Raw genomic sequence first — 24,067 nt, forward strand, 5'->3', positions numbered from 1 at the left:
CACCCTACAGAAGCCCTCTCTTCTCAGAGAGCTGAGCACAACCCTCTGAAGTGGAAGCAGCTGCATCACCACAGCTGCGTCTCACCTGTCGGTCCAGCTGTCCCCTTTTGGTGATGGAGAGAGGAGCATCAAAGAGCTTCTCTTCTGTCTCTGTTTCCAGAGCCACATGGGTCTTGGTCACTGCTCCAGCCAGAGGATCCAGGAAAACGTACTTCTTGTACCTAAGAGTAGAGGACATGTATTTTAGTGATACTACCTCGAGAGCCAAGGCCAGAAGAAAGTGTACCCAAGAAGGCCATGGAGGTGGAGACCTCCTGACTTCATTCAAAAAGGTTGGGCCTTCCAGTTTCCTTCTTTTAGCCACATTTTCCAGCCTTTCCCCTCCACAACCAGGAAGCAATCAGCTCCCCACCCTGCCAGTGCAGCCTCCACAATCACCCTAAAGCAAACCCCACTGCAGTGCCACCATTGCCAAGCTCTCCCCTTTCCACCACCCAGCCTGTGGCAGGACACCAGTGACTTGTCACTCAAGGTCCAGGAGGAAAGACAAAAAGGGAAAATGATCCATGGCTCAGGAGAAGAAAGGGAAGGTCCAGCAGCTGAAATCTCTAAAAGGGCTTAAAGAAGCTCTTCAATATGGGCAGAAGGAGGAACCATAAGGCAAAGTCCAGTAATGGGAAAGGGAACTGCAGTGAGGGAGGCGGTGGAGACACTGAAACAGTGAGGGCAGTCAAGTGATGCTGCAAGGAATCATCAGGAGAAGAAGCAGTACCTAGGCTGGCACATGGGGCAGAGAAGGATAGGAGTGACAGCTCATCTCAAGGCTGGAGAGAAATTACAGGGGAACAACAGGAAAAACTAAGTCAGGGACACGAAGTGCAAAACTGGGTTGAATGCAGATGAGTAGAAGATCAGGTGCAGATAAAACAACTCCCTCCACCCAAGGGAAAGAATGGGGAAGAAAGTGTTCCTAGCTGGAAGCCAGTGCAGATGTAGCAAACCTTGTCCTATCAGGAGCCTGATATGTAACACCCCCAGGAAAGCAAGCAGTTACTGCTACCCCTGGGGAAGGGAAAGCTCCTCTGAGGACAAGCAGGGGCAGGCGAGCAGCACAGCACTGCTCCAGCTCTCACAGGTTCTCAGTGGTATTGAAGAGCAGCAGGGAGCTGAGGGAGCTGATGTTCCTGGGCAGGCTGCCAAGGCCTTCTTCTGCATCATCCTCCTGGTGAATTTTGGTGCTCACGCACACGGGGAAATACTTGAGCTTTTCCTGCAAGAAAACAGATAACAGGTAGTAAGACACTAAAACCATGGCTGCTGAGGTAGCTCTCCCCAGCCACCACAACCCACACTGCTGGCTGCACTGTACAGTCTGGGAACCCTACTGCTTCCTCTCTACCTCCCTTTGAGCAAGGAAACACATGGACAACATTGCAACCCCACACTCATCACAAATCTTGGCAGTTCAGACTCATGGCACGTGCTTTTGGTGCCATGGATGGGTCATATCGAACACGTTGCTGTGGCAAGGACCCACCAAGATAAAGCCACCACTCAGGCTCTATAGTCAGAGGCAGGGATCAAGCACAACAGTCTAAAAGGCGTTTGTTACAGTGTCTCCAACTGCTACACATTTTCATGCAGGCAGAGTCCCCCAAACATCTCTATTACCTCCCCTCTGCTGCCTTCAGTTGATGTTTTAAGAGCTGTGATCCCACTGTTGGGGTATGCAGGGAAGGCAAAGGAAAAAGAGATTAGGAAAAAACAGAGTGCCTGCACTAGGCAAGAGATCAGGCAGAAAAGAGTGTGCGGGGTGGAACGTGTGCCAGATGGTTTTGCAAAGCCTGAGGGATTTGCAGGAGTTTTCAACTCTAATGAACTGAAATCTCCTCTGTCTCGGTTCTAAAACTTCATGCATAATATATATAGAACTCCCTTTAGAAAAGGACTTATTACATCTGAACTGCCTGACTTTTATAGAGCACAGGAATTGCCATCCCACATCAGACCAGTGTTTCAGCTGGCGTGACAGTGCCCACTGCCACATGCTCCGGGGGACGAAGCTCAGCCCCCGCAGCACTCTTTGCTCTAGTGGGAGGAAAGGCATCAGTTCCTGAACCCAGAGACAGTTTGGGAGGGAAAAAACCACCACCTCAGATCCCTTCACACACCTCAGCCCCTTTACAACTCCTGCTTTCTTCACAAACTGGGGCAAGCAGCAGCCTGGCAGTCACAAGGCGGTAAGTGTTCATACCAGGAGAAACCAGAGCAGATTGTCAGGTTAAATAACTGGCCACACTTGTGGTTTCCTTCACCAGAAGACGACCACTTCAAATACTGCCCACAGCTTCCTACAGCCTCACTACTTCCAGCATCCCTGCACCATCCCATTCTCTGTATCATCTATCCTTGTCTTTGTATGGGGGAAATGGAGACCACCATTGGTTCAGTTTTAAGATCACATCTCAGTGACACAAGCAGTTTGTCCTGTTTGAAATTTCAGTCTTGAATCTGGTAGCCAGAAATCCTAAGAAATGGCTTAGTCACAGCTCAGTTAATCCACTAGGAGTTTCTATGATGCTCTGAGTCTATAAAATGCTATAAGACCTGGGAGGTTTTGATTTAATTCACGTTCCAACTTGTGAAAAATACACTGAAATGAACATCTTGTATTTTTTTTCAGAAGTAGGCAAAAATATACAAATTCTTATTTATAGACTGTAGAAGCAGAGACTCAAAAATAAAAGTTCTTTTGATCATTAATATTCGTTTCTCAATGTTTAATTTTTTAAGCATGAGGGAGTACTGACTTTTTTGCTAGAACTGTTCAGACACACTTAGCCCTCAAGTCATATATATATTTTTTTAATTCTCTCTCTGTAGATTTCAGTTACCACTGGAAGTCTGTGCGCCACTTTAAGGGCATAGTGAGAAACCAACCATTACTTACATTTACTTATAAGCCTCATCTAAGGCAGTTATAAAAGCAGTAAGCATGAGTATTATTCTGAAACTTTTAATTTAAATGCTATCAAAGTGCTAGTCTTATTCAAGTATCTAGATCTGTTTTGAAATTTGGAACAGCTACACACTGTCAATACTATCCCACATCTGTAAATTCCTGAAGTTAACAAGCCATTTAAAAAGTAGTTTTCTTATAGGAAGACTAAGGCCTTAAGCCAAAGTTCAGCCACCTTGATATACTGAAGTCTTGAGGGATGCTTGAATGCTCAAACACCCCAGCCTGGAGTTTGGCAACTGGCAGGATCACACTGCCAAGGACACTGCATTTTCAGGCATTTTTCTCCAAAAGAACCTACAGTTAAAAATACACAGTCACCCTGGTTCTGAAGTTTAATTAAGCAACAGTATTACAAAGGGAATTGGTGTGATACACCACAAATCCCACTCTCCCATACCAAGGGAGTGCTTAGGCTATCTGGAAAAGCACTTCAAGATAAGCAAGTGGCAAAAATCTGGTTTAGCCTCCCTATGCCTATGGTGGGCTCTGAGAGAGGCAGAATTCCCAAGAACATGCCAAGTTACTGACATTTTTGAAGCCTAGTAAGGTTACTCGAGCAGCAGTCTGTAACTTTGTTTGCACCTCTTCTGAAGCCCAGGTAGACCATGTCTCCCACCCCATTTTTCAGTCTCCCAAGGGGCAGGTACAGCACCAATACACAGCTCCCACTGCAAAGGCAGGGCACAGAGCCTGGGAAGCTCCACAGGGCTGCAGCCAGCTCCCTGCTGAGCCCTGCCCAGCTGCTACCACAGCAATGTGCAAAGCAAGTGGCTTTTCAGGCTTACCACAAGGACTGAGCTTCTGGCACTCTTATCCTTACCTTACCAATCTAAACAGTGCCCACTCAATGACTGAGTTTTCACTTGCTTGGGATGGAGAGGGAAAGAAGAAATTCCAAGGGGGGAACCATTTTCAAATAAACTGCAGAACCACACAGATTTACAGCTCAGCTGCTTTCCCCCCTGAGCACAAACCCTAAATGCTGAGCACAGGCTGCCACCGTTTACTCTCAAACTGACAGGAGCAGAGTTTGCTTTCCTGGTGGGGATGTGCAAGTGGAGTTAGCAAGGGCCACTGTGACTGCTCCCAGCAAAGAGGCCCTCATTAGAAGTGAAAACAGGCAGTGAGCCTCTGCTGAAAGCCCTAAATAATTGAGGAGGGCATAAATGCAAACATTAGACTTCTCCCTGCCACATTTCATTACTGCAAGGCACATCAGGCTCCGTGCTCAGCTATGGCCGAGAAGGGTCTGTCCCACTGGAGCACGGTCAGAGCTCAGCTGCACCAAGCACCACTCAACACACCAACTGCTCCTGGTGCAGGGCCCTCCATCATTCACCAGCTGGAAGCAGCATCCCCCCATCCCACAGAAGACATGAAGGAGCTCCCGTGTGTGAGCCTGACAAGAGTGACCAGGCTGCTGCATGACGCAGGGTCAGCAAAGCCAGAGAAAGATCAACAGCCACACAGGACGATCAAAAGATGGGTCACAGGAGGGGAACAACAAACATCCATCAGGGCCTGAAACAAAGTCCCTGTGGGGATGGCAGCCTTAGTCACAAAGGGCAGAACATGGCAAAGGTATGGAGACTGCCTGGGAAGAGGTGGCATTGCAGGCAGATGGCTGTGGGGAAAGGCTTGTGGAGCCTGCTGGAGCCAGCAGGCCAGTTGAACGGGCACACCATTGGCTCTCTGCAGGACACTGCTTTCTACCAGCTGAAGCTCTTCTCAATTTCCCTCCTGTGTCAGGGGCTATACATTGGCACCAGCCCTTCATGGCGAGGACACATCTCCCTGTCCACTCACTGCTCACTGCCTACCTCTGCTCCCCCCACGCTCTGATGGGACGGGGCCACCAGCCAGACAGCACCACTAACTGGCCTCCCAAAGGCTGGCAGCAGGTCCCATGCAGCTCTGCCCTGCCCTACTGCCAGGACCCGGAGGAAGCAGGGACCCTGCTCAAGGTTGCCAGCTGTCCATTCAGCCAGCAGCCCTGCTTCCTTGGCCTGGCTGAAATATTCATAACTACCTCACTGTGAGGCCTCAACGCCATTAACACTCGGGAAAGTTTAGCATGATAAATTATTCAGTGGCAGCTTTATTTTTGGGCCAAGTCACACATGGATTAGGAAGGAAGTCTCTTTAGGGGTGGAAAGCATGGAAGTTGTCAAGTTGATCCCTAACCTGCCTGGAATAGCACATTTGCTACTCCTGACAGAGCACATACACATCAACTTTTAAAATTTAAGCACGTCAACTTTTCCTCCTGTCCTTCCAACCCAGGGATGTTGACCCAAATTGTTGAAGAATCCTTTGGTAGCACTTCCTGCCAAACCCATTGCTTCTCAGACCTCCCTAAAACCTCCCCTCTCTGCTACTGTTGTGGTTTGAGGTTAAAAGGGAACTCAAAAGTTCAGAACCTCTTTCAATGCCACCAGCTGCAGGCATCTGTGCTATGGGTACACCTGGAAGCCCCAACTGGGCTGGGTACTGAGAGATTCAGCCTCTCTGAAGGGCTTGAAACCTACAATGGATGAGCTACATCTATTGTATGTAGGCAAAGGAAAAGCAAAGCACAAACTAAAGAAGCAGCAAAATGATCTTCCCTCCTCCCCAAGATGTACAACTTTGCTGGGAACCAGGAAGGGACAATATCCAAGTGCAACAATTTCCTGGGGCAGAAAAGTGCTCTAATGAAGGACTTCTTTTTCTCCTGAGACACTAACAATCTTTCTTACCTTTCCCCTCTCACCATCGCTTACATCAGAGCCTTCAGAAACTATTTTCTAAACAGCTACGACCCTGATCCCAGACTTACACAGTTGAAGGATTAAGCCCAGGCAGCAGCACCCACCAACAATTGCTGCAGAAAAGAGCATTTCAGGAAATGGAACTGCTCCAGAGAGTTGGCAGCTGACAGATACCCAGAGCACTCAACCACCCAGACAAGGTCTTGTACTGACACAGCCCTCTCAAACTGGCATCTCCACAAGCTTCCCAGCCTAATCTCACATCCTTTCACTGACAGACCAAATGAAAATATGTTCTGCTCCCAGCCCATATCCCAAAGCCTTGATCCACTTTGTCAAAGAGACTAACAGCCTCCCAGCTTCTTTTTGCTTGTTCATGCCAAGGTCTGCTCTCCTCCTCCTTACCTGCAGAGCTTTCTCATCCAGCATTCGATGTTTGCTCTGAATCTTGTGCCTTGGCCCTTTCTGTTTAGCTGGGTCTTCTGCACCAGCAAAAATTGAACTGTACTCCTGCAGCCGTTCAGGGGCTGGGTACTTGGCACTGGAAAATACCTGTGGAGAAACAAGGAGGGACTGAAACAACCCAACAGCTGGGAAATTCTACAACACAGAAACACACAGAATGGAGTGAGCATCCTATCTGTGCTGCCAATGGGAATGGACAGCCTTGGAGATAGCAGGCTCCTAACAGTTACGTGCATGGACTGCCACTTCTGAAACTGGAAGCGCCAGAACCTCTCTATAAAAGTAAAAGGAGATCATTGGCAAAAATGCTTCCACTGGCAGGAAAGGAGTTGGAAATACTGTATAAAATGGAGCAAGAACAGTGAAAGGAGGATTTTCACCAGTTTTACATGGCTCAATGGGATTAAGATGCACTAAGGGGAGGCTCTCTAACAGCAGCTTTCATTCAAATAGCCAAAGTGTCTATGAGTCTGAAGTGCGAGGGTGTTGGGCTTAGTCAGCACATGCCTTTCATCTTTCTCAGGAAGCAGCTGGGACAGAAACCTATAAAGGCTCCATAAAGCCTGGGGCTGTGTGGCTCATGGGTCTAAAAATCATCAGTTGGCCAAGTCAGGAATGGGATTCTCATCACAACCCTGCTCAGCAGCACGGCATGGAGTGGTGAGTGGGCAGCAGCTGTGGTGGCCGAGCACCCTTTCTTCACCAGAGCTTACATCAGAGGTACAGAGAGAAGGTGGAGGGAAGAAAGGAAACAGTGCAGCCTTCACTGAAGTCACTACCTTAATAGCCTTTTTGCTGCCTTTTATCTTCTCAATCTTCGCTTGGGCGAGTGTGACTCTCTCACCAATTGCCTGAAGCTGTGCCCGGCTGGCCTCCACCCGCTGAGAGATCCTAGGAAGCAAGCACATTTCCTAGGATGAAGAATCCAGAACCAGCGATTTTTGGGCAACAGCCAGTGCCCAGACCCTCAGAGAAGGATGCAAGTCTCTGTGGACTGGGTTGTTTCAAAGGGCAAAACAAAGTGCTGGTTGAGACGCACTCATCTCCATCCCATTGAGAGCTTTATGTACTCCGACATGACATGAAGTAGGACTAGTCCATGACTCACAGCACAATGTTCCTGAGGCTGTTTAAGGCACAGAAAGATGGAAAACTGCAGCTTTTTTGCCAACACCAGAGGGCCACAAGCCTCTCTGCAGGTACTGCTGACAAGAAAGCCAGTTATCAACTGCCAACATATTTTTAATAAAAATGACTTGTCACAAATGAAAGGCAACACATGTTAATGAGCAGAGTTCAGGACTCGCATGGCTTATACTGTCCTCTCCTGTACCAGCAGGTCGTTACACAACTTTGTCTATGTTGCTTAGCAGATTTGTGATTTGGTTTCCACATCAGTTAAACAAGATTAGGTCCTCATTTGGAGAAATGAAGCACGATAATGTGCATCATTTTTGCATGACTAGATGTGCTGGTTTTGGTTGGAGTAGAGTTAATTTTCTTCATAGTAGCTGATATGGGGCTGTGTTTTGGATTTGTACTGGAAACACTGTTGATAACTCAGGGATGTTTTGGTTATTGCTGAGCAGGGCTTGCATAGAGCAAAGGCCTTTTCTGCCTCTCACCCCATCCCACCAGTGAATGGGCTGGGGGTGCACAAGGAGTTGGGAGGGGACACAGCCGGGACAGCTGATCCTGACTGACCCAAGGGATATTCCATTCCATATGGAATCATGCTCAGCATATAGACTAGGGGGAAGGTTGGCAGGGGGGCACTGCTCAGGGCCTGTCTGGGCTTTGGTCAGTTGGTGGTGAGCAATTGTTTTTCATTTGCATCACTTGTCTTTCTTGGGGTTTATTTCTCTTCCTTTTATCTTATTTTCCTTCTCATTACAGTATTATTATCATCATATTTTATTTCCATTATTAAACTGTTCTTATCCAACCCATGAATTTTCTCACTTTTACCCTTCCAGTTCTCTACCCCCCAGCCTGCTGGGGGCAGGGTGAGCAAGGGGCAGTGTGGTGCTTCGTTGCAGGCTGGGGATAAACCATGACACTAGATCAGCATCAAAATGCTTTGGGACTGAGGTGAAAAGCACTCTGTGGCAAAAGGGGAGAGCAGACACTGGTTAAGTACCTCTGTGTTCACCATGTGGACATATTCCTTTCCCACAAAGACTACAGCAGACACCTTGCAGCCAGGGGCACAGCCAAAACTGCCTGCATGTCACGCACAGTGGCTGCCATGCTGCTGGAACTGTCACACAGGTTCAACCAGAGGTTAGGAGGAACATTGGGAGCAGACATCAGCTACAGGAAACTACGGAATCACCCTCTCAGAAGAGCCCTTCCTTCCCCATGCACGACCAGCAGGTTCTCCCTAGCTTCAAGCTCAAAAGCTGAAAAGTGTTCTGAACATTCACCCCTCCAATGAAATCAGTAAAGAGTACTTTTATGGCTATACGACCCATTAGGAGAGAGAGCACTCCACTTCACCAGTGTTTTGTAGCAATGAGTTCCATCAGATCATTTTGTGCCTGTAAAAATCAATCTCAAGTACTGTCTTTCAATTTTACCAAAAGTCCCTCTTTGCTTTTGAGAGAGCTCTCACACTTTTTTTCTGCTCTGTTTGTATAATTCCCTTCAGCAACAAATTTGACATCAGCAGTGATCCATGATTCCCAATTTCAAACTGTACCAAACCCATCTTTTCAAGTATTTTCACCCTGTGCAGCACATTCCCTATTACAGTATAGAAATGGACTCACTACAGCACATTCCCTATTACAGTACAGAAATGGACTCACTAAAGCCCCCCACAACATAGGTAGTGAAAAACAGCCAATACAAACCTGTTTCACCTTGTATCATTCTGGTAGTACCCCACTTCTTTCACTAAACAGCTTTAACTGTTTCTGTTTGTTTATACCCATGCTCCCCTGTTCCTGGAAGTATGAAAAACCTTCCTTATGCATATGGCAGGATAGCACACAGCCTGTTTCCACTTTATTCTGTTTGGAGTAGGAGACGAGTAAAATTGAACCTCATGAGATTCTCCCTCTCAGAATTATTCTCCATTTCTCCATCCTTTTATTTTAAACACAGTCTAACAGCTTGTATTTTGTACCAACACTGAGTACAAATCTGTTCATGATTTTCTTCCCACATCCTCCCTCTGCCTCAGTGGAGTAAGTCCACATCACTTATACACTTGATAGGTTCTCAGAGTAGTTTCTGTTGTTCCTTTCAGTGTGCATTTCCTAGCACCTGTCTGCAGCAAGTTTCATGTGTCACAGGGCTGTCCCATTGCCTTGTTTTGTTCAAGTGTGAGATGCCTCTGAAGGACCTGAGTCTTCCCTAACTGCTCTCCCCAGAACATTTTCCCACCTCACAGTTCACCTCTTTTCTAGAAGTTTCATAATTGTATTGATTGACTCTATTTCCAGTACTGTTCCTGGGGGCATCTGACTATTTTTTCTTCCTTCAAAACTGAAAAAACCCCAGTCATTTATTTCTGCTTTGCTGCTCTCCCTCAAATCAATGATGCAATTTTCTCTCTCACCTGTGAGTAGACCTCTCTCCTAGAAGAACTCAACAAAGCTTTCCTGAAGCTCCACATAAAAGCAAGGTATCAAGTGCCTTTTAGCCAATACCCTGCTGACTCCCAGACATAAGTTTCAGGACCTGACAGAGCACGTTTCTCTCCCAGAAGGAAGTGTTAAGCAAGCAGTTATGCAAGCTCAGACCTAGAAACCAGTAAGTGTTCTCCTTTCTTCCACTCCATGACTGTGAGTGGGTCAAATGAGCCAGTGAAATGCTTCCCTTGCTCCCTTTCCTGCCCCACATTATCCCCAGTGCTTCACCAGGTATCAACTTCTTCCTCTCCCTTGCCTCACTCAGTGTTTTGCTAGCTGTGAAGAAGCAAAGGAGTTTTTGAGGAATCCCAGTTACACTTACCTTTCACCCTTAAGCCCTCCCACATTTAACTCTCATCCTCCAAAACACCTGTGCAGGAGAGGAACAGTGCCACAACTCCCTTTACAGCCCCACCAAACACAGCAGTGCATTGGCTATTCCAAAGGGCTTCCCAGTGCCAGACTCCTCATCTCTCCTGTAGCACAGACAGCACCATGGGAATAACAGAGAGCAAAGCACCTCTCAGTCCACCATGCTGCACACACCTTTCTCATTTAAAATTTGCTGGAACCTCTCTTAAAAAGGAAGCAGCCCTAAAACCCGGACATGACTGGCAATTACTGCGTCCTAGCTGCAACAGTAATGGTGCATCCATAAGGAAAGAGGGAAGACATCCAGAGTTTCATCCATCCCTACTGGCCACCAAATATGATCAGTGAAAGGGCAGTATCAGGCAGACAGCCCACTTCCAGCACAGGCTGGGGAAGTTGTCCAGTGGCAGCTCAGGTGTTTCAAACCATGACAGCCCTTCCCCAAGGCACTCTGTACTCTCTCCTGTGATCTGCTACTCTAGGATTTGACAGGCCAAATCCCACTGACCTTAGGAGTTCTGCCAAAAACCTTCACCTGAGGTGGTATAGATGCAGGCCCACAACACCGAAGGAATACACATCAGTCTACGAATTAATTTATTTGTTGCCGAACAAAATAACTTTGAAAACAAATATTAAACCTCCTCAATCCAACTAATCCAAATTCCATCACATGTACAGCCTCCTAGAAGTGCATGACTGTTATGCATGTACAGTTCAAGATACAGCTGCATGTGTTAGTTAAAAGAGACAATATACTGTACTGATACAGAAAAAATATATGGAGAAAAACCCCTTGTGTTCAATCATCCTCCAGTAATTTTAGTATTTCTACTGCTGTGGAAACTGAACTTACTCTAAGGAGTCAACCAGTGTTTGTAAAGAAAGGAAACAGAAAGGGAGGGAGAGATGTTGCCAAGGATTTCAGGAGCAAAGTGCTTGAAGCAAGGTGGCATTCGGAGCTCATCACTGAGCAGTGTTTGGTTGAAAGGCAATTGCACTCAAGACAGCAGGGTAAATGTTCATAAAATACCCATTGCTGCCCCTCAGAACCCTTTGCTCAGACAGCCAAAGCCACCATCAGTGTCTAAGCCTGCCCCATGCCTAAGTTATTAGTCACTGCTGTGTTATTTTGCTCTCGGTGCTCTCTTCTGCTTGAGAAACGCCTTTAGTTAGATTCAATGCGACTTTGGAGTTGCAAAGAAGCAGGAGGCTACAGCAACAGCCCCCCCATTTCATCAGGATGTGCTCCCTTTGGGACAAGAGAACAGGAGGCCTGTGGAAAAAGAATAATCACCTACCTTCAAATCCCGGGCACTGAGCCAAATCAACCTTCCCCTCCCAATGCTTTTCTTTGGGGAAGTAATACATGTGGTAGATTAAATCTATCTAGTGGATTATCTCTTAATCCATATAGGCTTTTATTTTTGATCTGAGCAGATATTAAAGCCAATCTTTCAGCTGCTTTGATTCAAGCTTTCACTTTCTCTTGTACCTCTGAAATCTTTTTGCCCTCAAGCCCCCTGCACCTCACCCCCAACTTAGATCTTGTTTCTCCATTCTCCTAAGGCTCTCATCCTGCTGCCTTAAACTCCTCTCCATTTTACAGGCAACTCTATCCAACACCACAGCAAGTTCCAGGAATATTTCCTCCCAGATCACTGCCCCTATCCTCTGTCCCACCTGCAGCCACAGAGCAGATCACTTCTTCTTATTTCCTTATAACTCCTCTGATATATCCCACATTCAGGCAGCTACTGGAAGACCTCCTCTGCTACATCTGTGTCTACTTGTGGGGTAAAAACTACTGTTCTCTTGCTCCCATAGGAAAAAGATTTGAGGCATTAGGAGTCTGGCATCCAGGACACTGGATACTGCCTGACAGTCATCAGCACTGGCAACAATGCTATGTTTCTATGTGTGTCTCCAAGCACTCCATAATGCCAACAACAACAACAAAAAAGAGATTTTTTATCATCTATATTTGTTAGGGATCAGACAGCATCAGAAAGAAGTTTAAAATCAGAGCAGGTTTGAAGACAGGCTGACATATTCCCAGAAAAATGGCTGAGCAAGACAGAATTCATCTGTAAGGAAGCATCACAGCAACAGGAGATGCTTTGCTGTCTATGCTGAGTGTACATGTCACCCAAAAGAGACAGGGATGACAAAATTTGTGAAGTGGGAGAGAGAAGAGGCAAGCTTCACACCAAGGTGAATGAGAAAGGTGAGGCAGCAGAGGCTGGAGCAAACCTCTCTAGAATACCAAAGAACTTCAATTTCATGTCTGAAGCACAAAAGTAAGCGATCAACCAAGGAGAAAGAACATTATGGAGCAGAATGAGAAATGAAGTTGCACAGGAGGATAAGGCAGACGAAGTATTAAATTACTTTTTCCCTTAAATAAGGAAACATCACAGCAAGTCAGGCTTCTGGTCTCCTCCCAGCCCAAGCTCCAGCTCTGAGAGATAGCAGGGGGATGCTTGGCAGTGCTGTTCTAAACTTCAGGGTACATACAGTAAATTTATTCTATTAAACCTTGGCTTTTTGCCTGAAAGTCAAGCTGCCTTTTTTTCTTTTTTTTTTCCCAACAAAGTGTGCTTTTATTAAATTCCTGCCAAACTGCAGGAAGCATGAATAAGAAAGGATGGAGTTTATAGCTCTTGTATTTTATTACATTCCCAGACTCTCCAAGCGGCTGGTGCTGGAGCAGGGTAACAAGGGAAGAAAACAGTGCTGGCTGCCATTTACTGTTCCACAGCACTGGTGTCAAAACTGACATGATACCACTACTGATGAATGGGATACCACTAAAACTCTAGGGCAAGTTTCAGTGGCCTTCCAAAAGCCAGGGAACCACTAGTGTGCATCATCCCATGATGAAAGCAGCAAAGGAAGATGGTGCTGAGGGAGATAAATGTCCACCTTTCATCGCAGGCTTCTGAGCTCCTTCCTCACCCGATTCTTTCCTATGACCTCTGTCACTGCTCTCTTCTACTTGTGTGCTGAGGAGAAGAACAAAATCTCAAATTTTTCAAGAATCTTCTCTGAGAAAAGGCAATGGGCTTTTATGACTCCTCAGGCTGCTGTAGTGATGGGGAAACATCAATGCATCAACCCCCGTACCCATAACTCAGCGCTTTGATGCACAATCCCTAGACTGAAGCGGGCCTAGAGATCTTGGCTAGAATATATGAGAGTGTTCAGGCTGGCTAACAAAAGATAATGTTTTATGAGGCACCAGAGTGCTCTCTACAAATGGCCTTACCCCTTACTGCCTACACACTGTGGTGGGCCAGCTCAGAGTTCATGACTGGCAGTGTCAAAAATGAAATGCAAGAAACCCACTCCCCACTCCCACGCAGTGCCTCTACCCCAGCAGCTGGCAACATCTCAGGATCGAGATGGGGAGAGCAAAGGAAAGGCTGCTAAGACATTTACAGTTTATAGTGATCCAGAGAAGCATTCAAAACCAGCTGACAAAACCAATTCACCTCAAAAGTTTGAAAGGCAAAAAGCAAAAAATGTACACTCTTATAAAAAACTAAACACGTTCAACCACTCAAAGAAAGATCAACTTGTTTGCTTTCTGCTCTTCTCTCTCCATATTTAAGCAGTTTTTAAGGTCTTACTTCACGTCTGAGTAAGTGTAATCAGAAACTGTCATCATACACCATCTCTGACAGAAAGAAATCCCAAGTGAGACAGTGTAATCAACGTTCCTTCCTCCATTAAGGGCTCGGGTATTATACTAATTAATGTTTATCTCACTTTGATTGCTCCTCAAGCCTGATTTGCAGGTGTTTCAGCATTTGCACAGTGCCCTGCTCCTGTGATGCTGAACCGCTTTCCAGATTGGAGAGTGATCAAGGTTGCCAGGTTATCCTCAGCAGGATCTGGCATATATCACTCTCCACAGGTCATGTTCTCATACAAAAATCATTTCAATTTGATTTTTAATCTCTCATTTTGCAAGGCACTCCTGGTACTGTGAGTTAAGTTTATGTAAAACTGGAAACTTAGAATTTTGACCTATCATCACAGCACCCTCCTCCCTCTTCCCCTGCAGCTTGTTCTCTTCCCCAGAAAAGCAGCTTCCCTTTTTCTTCACAAAAAAAAAGGTCACAAACAAGTTCCTCTTTAACCTTCCAGTCTGACTGATCTGAAAGCAGATGTGCTTTCCTTTTTTTAGAAGAAATATGTACTAAATAAAAAGTTTGTGTATACTAAGCAGAAAGTCACTGTTTGCAAATAAATTACACAATTAGATCTTCTATTTAAACTACACAGGCTACTTTTGATAAAACTACTTCTCCATTAATAGTGTTAAGATACATAAACAAAACAGGTTCTACCATCACAGTGACAACTTTTGGGAAAGATTACTTCTAAAAGAAGCAATGGAAAAAAAATGGTTCTTTCCCAGTACTGCTGAAGTTTCACAGGTGACCTTTTGAGTTCCCCCACTGGTAGTGGAACTGCTTCCCAGAGCAGCAGCCACAGGAATGGTCTTAAGATAGTAGGCAGCTGATGCTGTAAGTATAGAATCATAGAATAGTCTGGGTTGGAAGAGACCTTTAAGGGCCATCTAGTCCAACCCTCTGCAGAGAGCAGGGACATCTTCAGCTAGATCAAGCTGGTCAGAGCCCTGGCCAGCCTGGCCTTGAATATTCTCAGGGTCAGGGCCTCTACCACCTCTTTGGGCAACCTGTTGCAGTGTTTTACCAGCCTCATCACAGAACATGTACTGCTTATACTTATTCTGAATCCACCCTCTTTTAATTTAAAGCCAGTACTCCTTGTCCTATCCCAACAGGCCTTGCTAAAAGGTTTGTCCTCATCTTTCTTATAATCCCCCCTTAGGTAATGAAAGGCTGCAAAAAGGTCTCCCTGGAGCCTTCTCTTTTCCAGGCTGAACAACCCCAACTCTCTTGGCCTCTCCTCATGGGAGAGGTGTTGTAGTAACTGATACTAGTGCTGTAACTAGTAAAAGTTACTAATGAAGTATAGTAACTGGCTTGTTATCTATACAGTATTCATTCATCCTTGCAAAAATCTCACAAGTATTTACTCACTGAAGCTCAATATTTTGTAGTAATAGCCTTAAGTGTTTTGGGGTTTGTTTACCTTTTTTTTTTTTGATCACTTGTGAAAGGAAAGATAATCCTGTTTGGACAGAATTTTACACGACTGTCAAAAGTAAATTTTGTTGTCATGTTGCTTGAAGTAATAGATCTTATTTGGCAGATAGCTTGAGAGGGTGTTTTGGCACCTTGTAACCTTAAATTAATCAACTGTGTACACAAACATTAGGCTTTTCTTTCTCCCATCAAAGCTCTATTCTCAGACTAGCCAAAGATCTTCCACCCTGTTCCCATTGAAAACAAAATGCATGTCACTACAAAGAGTCACAGGAAAGATAGGCAGTGGAGAAATGCCCAAGTGACTCTGTGGTGAACTATATCTGGGGGTAGGGAGAACTAATACCTTTAAAAAGATCTCAGATTCCTCTCAATCACTGAGTGTGGAATAAACTCCTTCCCAGCCTTCATTTGGGCACCACGTCTGATTCTACACTGACAGTGTTTTTGTTACACAGCTCACTCTTGATCAACATTGTGCTCCACGTTTCCTACTAGAAGTAGTTACAGGAGATAGATCAGCCTGGATTTAGATGTCTGATCTGTGTCCTCTTCGAGGCAGGGTTGCAAGAGAAATGCATAAGCCATCAGCCAAAAACTCTGTTTCTTCTGATCTTCACCTGAATGTAGCAAGAGCAGGAGATGAGCACTGACAAGCAGCTGCCCCAGCCCTTTTCAGCCTGTGCCTCACTGGAGCGAAAGATGCCTCACTACATCGCCATGATCATGTGGGAAGAGCGACATTTGCAGAGCCTTCCTCCCCACTGGCAAGGCAATCCACATTGACTCAACACAGCAGAACAAGAGGACAGTCCAATCTATAGCAGAAGATCAGGAAGCCCCTCTTCATTCCTAGATTTCCCCTGTATCTTCCAAGTGGTTTTAAATCAGTTTTCTTGACCAAGGTAAGTAGTACCCAGTTACACATGTGTGATAAGAACCAATGTAGTGAACATCCCTAGAGTTCTACTACAGGTCTTGCCCTTATGTAAGGCTGAACACATTGAGAAAGCTGAGCTCCCTCTCATTCGTTGGGGTGGAGGGTTTTTTATACCAACACAGCACACAGCACAAATCTGCTCTCAGTTTGTTGATCTTCACTACCAAAACAACCCATTGCCATCAAGAATAAGAATGCTGATCAAAACACACCTGCCTCCAGAGCAGAAAACGATCCCTGGTAATAGGACTCTCTCATGGTTTTCCAAGAAAAGCACTGCTGTTCTTTGCATTTAATCAAACATCCTTGGAACTTCATAATTTTTCACCCAAAGATCTCAAAGCAATTTCCAAGTGTTAATTAAGTCTCAGTTGCTTGTGAAACCAAGAGTGGAATCATTTGTCCCCTGTAACAAAAGAAATTCACAGTGCAGGCCCAGCAGATCAGATTTTCAGTCCATACTTCACTAAATTGAACAATTTTGCATTAATTCACAGAAGTTAACACATACAATTCAGTAGCTAATTTTCCATTTTACTGAGCTTAAGACCACCTGTGCAAGTACTTCTGCCTTTTTCAGCACCTCCCCATGGTCAAACCCATCCCACTCCTGCTCTCCAGAATAAACTACAGCCAGCAAGCCCTGACACAAAACACTGCCCGTTCTCTCATCACCACCACTTCTTTATTGGGATCCATAAAATAGCCTCTAACCACATTTAAGACATATGTTTAAAGGTAAAGGCTTTTGCATTGACCTTAAATTTTCTCCACTTCAGAGTAGTGATGGCAATCACACAAAATTTAACTTGCACATGGTAAGTTGAACCATTCATTCCCCTTTTCAATAACAGATACTTAAGAGCTAGCATTTACAAGCTAGTGCTCACTCAACAAAATCTGTCTCTGTAAAACTAAAAATCCCTAACTAAAATCTGTCTCTATAAAAACCATTGTCCTGCACAACTGGATGTGCATATTCAGGGGAAGGAAAGCCTAACCAAGAAAAACGATTTGCTACCATAAAACAGTCTGTTTCATCAGTTGGGAAACCCTCAAAGACAACTACGCTTCATCTCTTCTTCTAAGTCTTACTTCCTTTCTGACTTCTGTCACATCTGTGGTCTTCCCTCACTCTGTCCTGACCTATTGAGGTTGTCACCAGATACTTGGTAAATGACCAAACTAGCTTCTGAAGCACGACTTGGAGTATCCAGATCATTTTGTTTTGCACTCTCAGTACTGTGTTTCTGTTCACCATATTTGCTGCAGAGACCCCTGTACTTTCAACAGCTTATATTTCAATGAAATTTCTTCTACTTCCTTCCAGGCTTCCTTCAGTTAGATAATTCTGCCCTTGTGAACATTGATACCTGGTACTTCTGCTCAGCAATGATCCTCTTCAGCACCCTGTGAGGACTAGTGTCCATTCCTAAGATTCCCCCAAAATTTTGCTACAATTAAAACAAGCCCAACCACATAAGACACACTTTATCAGAAACAATTATCACCCCTTTGCCATTACAAAACCCCATTGCTAACTTATCTCTTTCCTTTCTCACCTGTGCTTTCAATTTGAACTTCTTCTCATAACAGATACTTCAAAACAGGTCTCCTTCTTTCAAAGGAAATATTTCTTTACATAATTTTTGCAAATGAAGTTTTTTATTTCACAATATTGGCTCTTCAGAAACAGAGGTTGTTTAGTGTTACTTATTCGTTCTCCTACAATCAATTGCAGTCACACTCAAATCTCAAAAGGCACCTTCTGTGATATGCCCATCAACAAGCTAATTTGAGCCTAAGTGCTTCTTCAACAAATTAGAGCAACTCTTTATGACACGTTATCCATCTAACACCTTTCCTGAGTGATTACAGCACTTTCTTGAGGGATTTCTAGCTACTCTTCCTCTGAAAACTTTGTCCCACAGGCAGACATGTTCCTAACAGCATCAAAAAGCAGATACCTCTCTGCTTGCCCTGACAGCTGCTCTGTCATTCCAATGAACAGTCTGTGCCACATCAGTGATCAGACATCACCTTTAGAATAGTTCTAGACTCATGATTTCATTTTCCCCACTGTCCTTTTAAAACTCATCTTTCCCACATAGTGATTCACAAATAGCCATTAAGAATGGAAACACAGTAATACCAGAACAAATTTGTACAGTACACTTCCCAAACCTCCTTTCCTACCCCAAAACTGCCAGGACAGTAAATTCATAAATTTTAATAGCCTAACCACTCTCCCTCTGACATACCCAAACAATAAATGTTCTCATGGATCAATGCCTTTAGCAGCAGCTAAACCCCTCATCACAGCTAAAAGTAAGCATGAAGAGTAATGACGGGCATGATTTTGGCTGTGTCCTTGTTTGTTCCCCACCCCCTAAATCGCCCATGTGCTAGAAAGAACAAAGAAAATCCTGCCTGATGCTCAGCTGGCAGCTTCACACCCTCCCTTTCTAAAAAGAATAGTCACACACAGTCTGAGTTTGCTCTGGAATTAACAAAATCCAGGATGTCACTCCCAAAAGTACTGTTGTTGAAGCAAAACCAACCCAACCCAGTCACCGGGACAAATCAATATAGAGAATTGCTCTGTGGAGACCATGAACTTTCTTACTTCTTGGTGCTGAGCTACTGGAATGACTGGCATGTTATATTTATGTCAGAGATAATCAGTAAGGCTATTCCTGCTGTACTACCACAGAGCAGAGCTTTACCTCCTCTTCTAAAAGGCATGTCCTGTTATGCCTCTTAAGCCCAGCAAGCATGTTTTCATATTCAGCTTTGCTGGTCAATCTAAAACAAGAGTCCTAGAAGTAAATTCAAATGCAAATACCTGGTTTTATAACTTATATTAATCCACAATAAGGATCATGTTCTTGGATAAATTAGGAAAGGAATCCATCTCAGAAGACACTAAATTACCCACCTGGGGTTTCTCTTTAACACATTCTACCATCCAAATCCCTTATCCCAGGCTCCAAAAGTAATTTTTATCCTCTCCTCTCCTTAATGGCACAGCATGGTGAATTCCTTCAATAAAATGATTGCCTGGAGAATTTAGATGGAAGAGAAACAGGAACCCCTTCATTAGCATCTGCAAATGGATCTACTGTCTCCAAAAGCGCTGCTCTGTCTCAACTGTCAGTTGCAGTTACACCCAAACTCTAACCTACCCCATTTGCAAAAGCCCAGTGACAGCATCACAGCCAGTCAGAAAGGACCATGGAAAGGGAATTTAATCCGCCAGTCAAGTGTGAAGAACAGACCTTTGGCACTGGTGTTCCTCCCACAATTCTCCCCTCAGTGTGCACACTCCCACTTACATAGGAGGGAGCCTGTAATACACATTTCAAGCCACTCAGTGTTATTTTCCAGACAGTTTTCTCTGCACTAGATCCCTAATGGAAGTCATGCCTGTAAAACAAAATTACTTACTTGCATCTCTTCCTCCAGGGCTGACTGAGTATACAAACTCATCCATAGAAACAGAAAATTACCCCAACACATGTGTGGGGCTCCAGTGTCTGAAGCTGGTTGAGAAGGTAGAGCTATCACTTTGTAAAAATAAAAGAATAACATGGCAGTTGTGTCAAGAAGAGTGGGAGTGGGAGAACCTGACAATATTGCTGAAACTGTAGGCTAAGGAATAAGGGAACACTTCTTCTGCTCTAAGGCACACACTGACTTGTTATGATCTGTTTCTCCTTGCCTATTTCCAAACAGAAAAAGCTGCAGCCACTTGGGTAAGGGACTGAGTGGGAAAGGAGTGCCACTCTGGATGGGGAAGTTCATAAAATCTTTGCCAAAACTCTCTTCATTAACAGAGACTTATCGCTGGACAAAATCTCAGCCACTGCATCTCCCATCAAGTGCAGATCTGGATCCTTCCAATCCACTGACATCCAGAGTATTTCAAGGAAAGGATGCTTACTAAGCTACACAAAGAGCAGAGTTTCGGAGTTCTCCTGGATAACCTTCTCAGGGCACCACAACAGCGGGAAGACATTAGGGAAACACACTGAATATTCCCACGCTAAAGGACTGAAGCCATGAGACCTCTTTGCACTATTCACTCACAGGTGTGGTGGGAGGTCAGTCCCACCTCTGCTCTCTGGACAGCCCTCAAGGCGCAGGTCACTGCCTGGACCCTGAACTGACACGGACATCACACTGAACTACTGAGGGATTGGCACCATGGCTGTTAGCAGAACACAGCCAGAGACATACTGCAGCCCAACTTGCATGTCCTCCCACAGAAAAACCCCTCATTTCCCTAACACACCTTCCCTCCAGGCTCATGCTGAACTGCTGCCTCCCTCCAACCCAATGCTACTTTCAAAGCACCCCTGAACATTTCTGAACACCAGGTAACAGTGATTCACACATTACCATGTCTGAACTGGGTAGAAACTCTGAAACAATGGGGTCAAGAGATGAGCCTAGAAAAGGTGTCAACATGCCCGTGCAGTTCTGGCTTCAGAATTAACTGATAATAAACATGCAAAGGTGGATACCTGGTCCCATTGTAAAGACTTGCATGACTTGTCTTTTTGGCACATGGTCAGGAGGAGAGATCACCACCACTTCCATCCTCTGCCAGATCTTTTCACTTCTTTCTCAAAGGGCTCTCAGTGCTCTTGCCATGCAGAGAAGAGCCTGCTTTAGGGTTCAGTGTGGAATTCTCTTCTCACATACCTTTAGACCACTATGGATACAACATCACCATTATTATTTCTGGATATATTACTCTCATGCTGCAGGATATTACAACTGATAGCTATTTAAAACCTCACTGCATTAATGTGTCAGACTTTTTGAAGCCTGTAAGCCTCCACAAAAGCAGACCCCGCTGCACTTGGCTTCAGATAAGGTTATTTCACCACAATTACTTAGTGCACACTATCTTTGCAATGCAGAAACAGTTCAGTGAGCAAAAACTTCCATCTTTCATCTTGTCAGCAGCAGAGAGGTCCTCTTGGGCTTCCACTTCTTAAAGCAGTAGAAGCAGGAGTAATTACACATCTGTACTTTTTGCTACAGGATAGCTCATAAAAGTTTAAAAACCAATTTACAGCAGTTGAGGGTATACAAAGTGATCCATCCTTCAACTTAGTCACAGCTCTGTCCTCAAATTGTGCTCTAAAATAATCTCTGGTGAAAGAAGGCAATCTTCATCAAGATTATCACTTCTCACCTCCTCCACAAACGGGTCTAGCATTTGTTTCTTTTGCCTCTTGCTGCTACAGGCTTTATTTCCACAGATAGTTTTGCAACTGGCTTTATCTGTTTTGGAACACAGCCTTTGAATAATAAGCAATGGTGGCTACTACTGGTGCCATCTCTTGTGTTAAAATCATAGCTCTTTAAACATTTTAGGCATGTTTTGTTGAGCTACAGGGAGTCTATAGATGGTAGTAAATTAATTTTAGTCTACAAACACATAAAAATATGAGCAAAAAGCAAAGAAAATTAATCCAGAAAGCCACTGTGAACTAGATGTGCTTGTATCAATTTTTTTTTGATTAATGATTTTCTTCAAGGTGCAAATTTCTGCTGCATGAACAGAGTCTGCACAGTAAATGTGTTAAGATTTATCACAGACTCCTCTAGGACACCTCTTTTCAGGAAATCCCTGTTACAAAGGATCAGCATTGTCATAATCAATCCTCTACAAGCTAAGGTGGGATTTCCCCTTGCTCATGACCAGACCAAGAAAAAAAAAAGCACTCCTTTACTGAAACAGCAACCTTGCCTCCCTCTGTTCTCTTTTGTTACCTACTCCTTCACCCTTTGAGGAGAAGCAAATCCTCCTTCTGAGAATGAATCTGATGGCCCTAGAGTTGCAAAAGCAGGATGAAAACTACCTAGAGAGGAACATAACAGATTCAGGCCTCAGGCTGGTCAAACCACAACGAATATATTCCATTGGGTATTTTTCCAGGTACCAAATCATACTTATATAGGTAGATAAATCTTACACTTCTTCCCACTCCTGAATCTCTCACATGCTTTCTCAGGGAGTCTGTCTAATCCTGTCTTTAAGGACCAGAGAGGAAATTTGCTCACAAGAACTTGAAAGCTGCTACTCAATATTGAATTTTCTCCAACAAGGCACAGAATATAAACAAGAGGCTTCCCTGTCAGGGTTAAAAAAAACACCAACTAAAATAAATCAACAAGCCATATGTACCCAAGTTACCTTAGTTTCTCCTTACTGTTTGCCTTTCCTATTGCACATGCCATCTGTTTTGATCAAACTGTCTCATATTTCCACAAGATATTCTACTACCACTGTAAGAGCAGAGAGAATCCTATCAAGAGCTCTGTTAAGTCTGGAATTGTTGCGTGGCTCCTTTTGCTAAGGTAGGAGAACACCTCTCCTCAATGTTGCATTTTCCTTCAAACTGAAAGAAGGCAGATTTAGATTTGATATTAGGAAGAAATTCTCTACAGTGAGGGTGGTGAGTCACTGGAATAGGTTACATAGAAAAGCTGCGTATGCCACATCCCTGAAAGCATTCAAGGTCAGGCTGGATGGGGCTTTGAGTAACCTGATCTACTGGAAGGTGTCCCTTCCCACATGTTTAGTGATGGAGGATATGAGTAAGGCTTGTATTTCCTTTGTGCTCCTGAATGGCCATTTCAGCATCCTGGACACAGTATTCCATCACTCTCTTTTCAGATGCAGAATCAAGAATTAAGAGCCCTTCCTCTCCACAGAATGTCTTCTGTAGTTAATGCAAACTCATCCTGTGTTTTAAGAAATATTTTGCATTAATGCCAGCACTGAATCTTTTAGCTATTCATTAAATTGTATCACTATTTGTAGACTTGCTATTAGGTGCAAGAAGTTGAAGTCAGGTTGGAGGAGGGTATCGAAGGTGAAGCACTTCAATAATTTCTTTAAATTTCTCTGCACTTTTAATAAAATGCTGAAGGCCTTGTTAGTGTACAAAAGGTTACAGCTCTCTTATGAAGTTCAAGCCTGCCTTTCAATCACTTAAGGCAGAACAGATTGATCACCTTCCTTTCAGGGCCATGGGATTCACAGATAAACAAACTCATAGACAAAACTGATGTGGAAGAGCTGTTGCTAGTGGATGTAGAGCAAGGGCTTAAGTAACCATCACTACATTTCAATGACTGCCATAAAAAGCATCTTGCTTGCAGAATCAACTTTAGCATTCTGTTCCTGTCCTTCAAAAGACACATTTAATCTCTGGAAGTCCAAAAGACAGATTTTCAGCACTTTCTGAGATGAGCAAGAATCCTGTCTTGCTAATTCTCCACTATGTTTGTTTAATTTTGAAGGGATAATCTTTTAATGACTTAGTACCATTCAGTCTTCTTCCCACCCGCTGCCCACTCCATGGGCTGTCAAGGCATCTGAATAGAGCCTGGGGCCCAGATCCTGCAAGATTTCAAGCTTAGGGATTTTAGAAGCATCCAGAAAGAGTTGTGACCTGGACTCTTGCAGAACAGTTAGTCTCCCTTTGCCTCCTAAGGGTGTAGGAGGCTGTCATGGTTTGAACAGTGCCAGCTGTCACCAGCAGTCCAGGCATGCTGATCTGACACTCCTGTCACCTCCCAAAGTCTTCCTCCTATAGTCTGGGAACCTCTCTGAAGCTACATCTTTGCAAGCTTTCAAATTTAGTTTCCAGAGGATCATGACAGCCAAAACAAATGAATGGTTTCTTACAAAGTCTGTGCTACACTTAAAAGAAAAA

The 24,067-nt window shown here is 44.4% G+C and overlaps 1 protein-coding gene across 4 annotated transcripts in view; it reads right to left on the reverse strand.

The window, feature by feature from the left end:
* Nucleotides 1-24,067, reverse strand: part of WASHC1 (WASH complex subunit 1) — a 44,448-nt gene that overhangs the window by 3,691 nt on the left and 16,690 nt on the right. For all 4 annotated transcript variants that reach the window (XM_027680645.1, XM_027680647.1, XM_027680646.1 and 1 more), the window contains exons 3-6: nt 7,017-7,128; nt 6,178-6,324; nt 1,134-1,270; nt 86-221 (exon numbers count right to left, since the gene is read on the reverse strand). In XM_027680645.1, coding sequence (XP_027536446.1) covers nt 86-221; nt 1,134-1,270; nt 6,178-6,324; nt 7,017-7,128 — 532 coding nt within the window. The remainder of the gene's footprint in view (nt 1-85; nt 222-1,133; nt 1,271-6,177; nt 6,325-7,016; nt 7,129-24,067) is intronic.

This window comes from Neopelma chrysocephalum, unplaced genomic scaffold (genome assembly GCF_003984885.1).
Source record: "Neopelma chrysocephalum unplaced genomic scaffold, ASM398488v2 Primary Assembly neopelma1_59, whole genome shotgun sequence".
In the NCBI taxonomy this organism is placed as follows: Eukaryota; Metazoa; Chordata; class Aves; order Passeriformes; family Pipridae; genus Neopelma; species Neopelma chrysocephalum.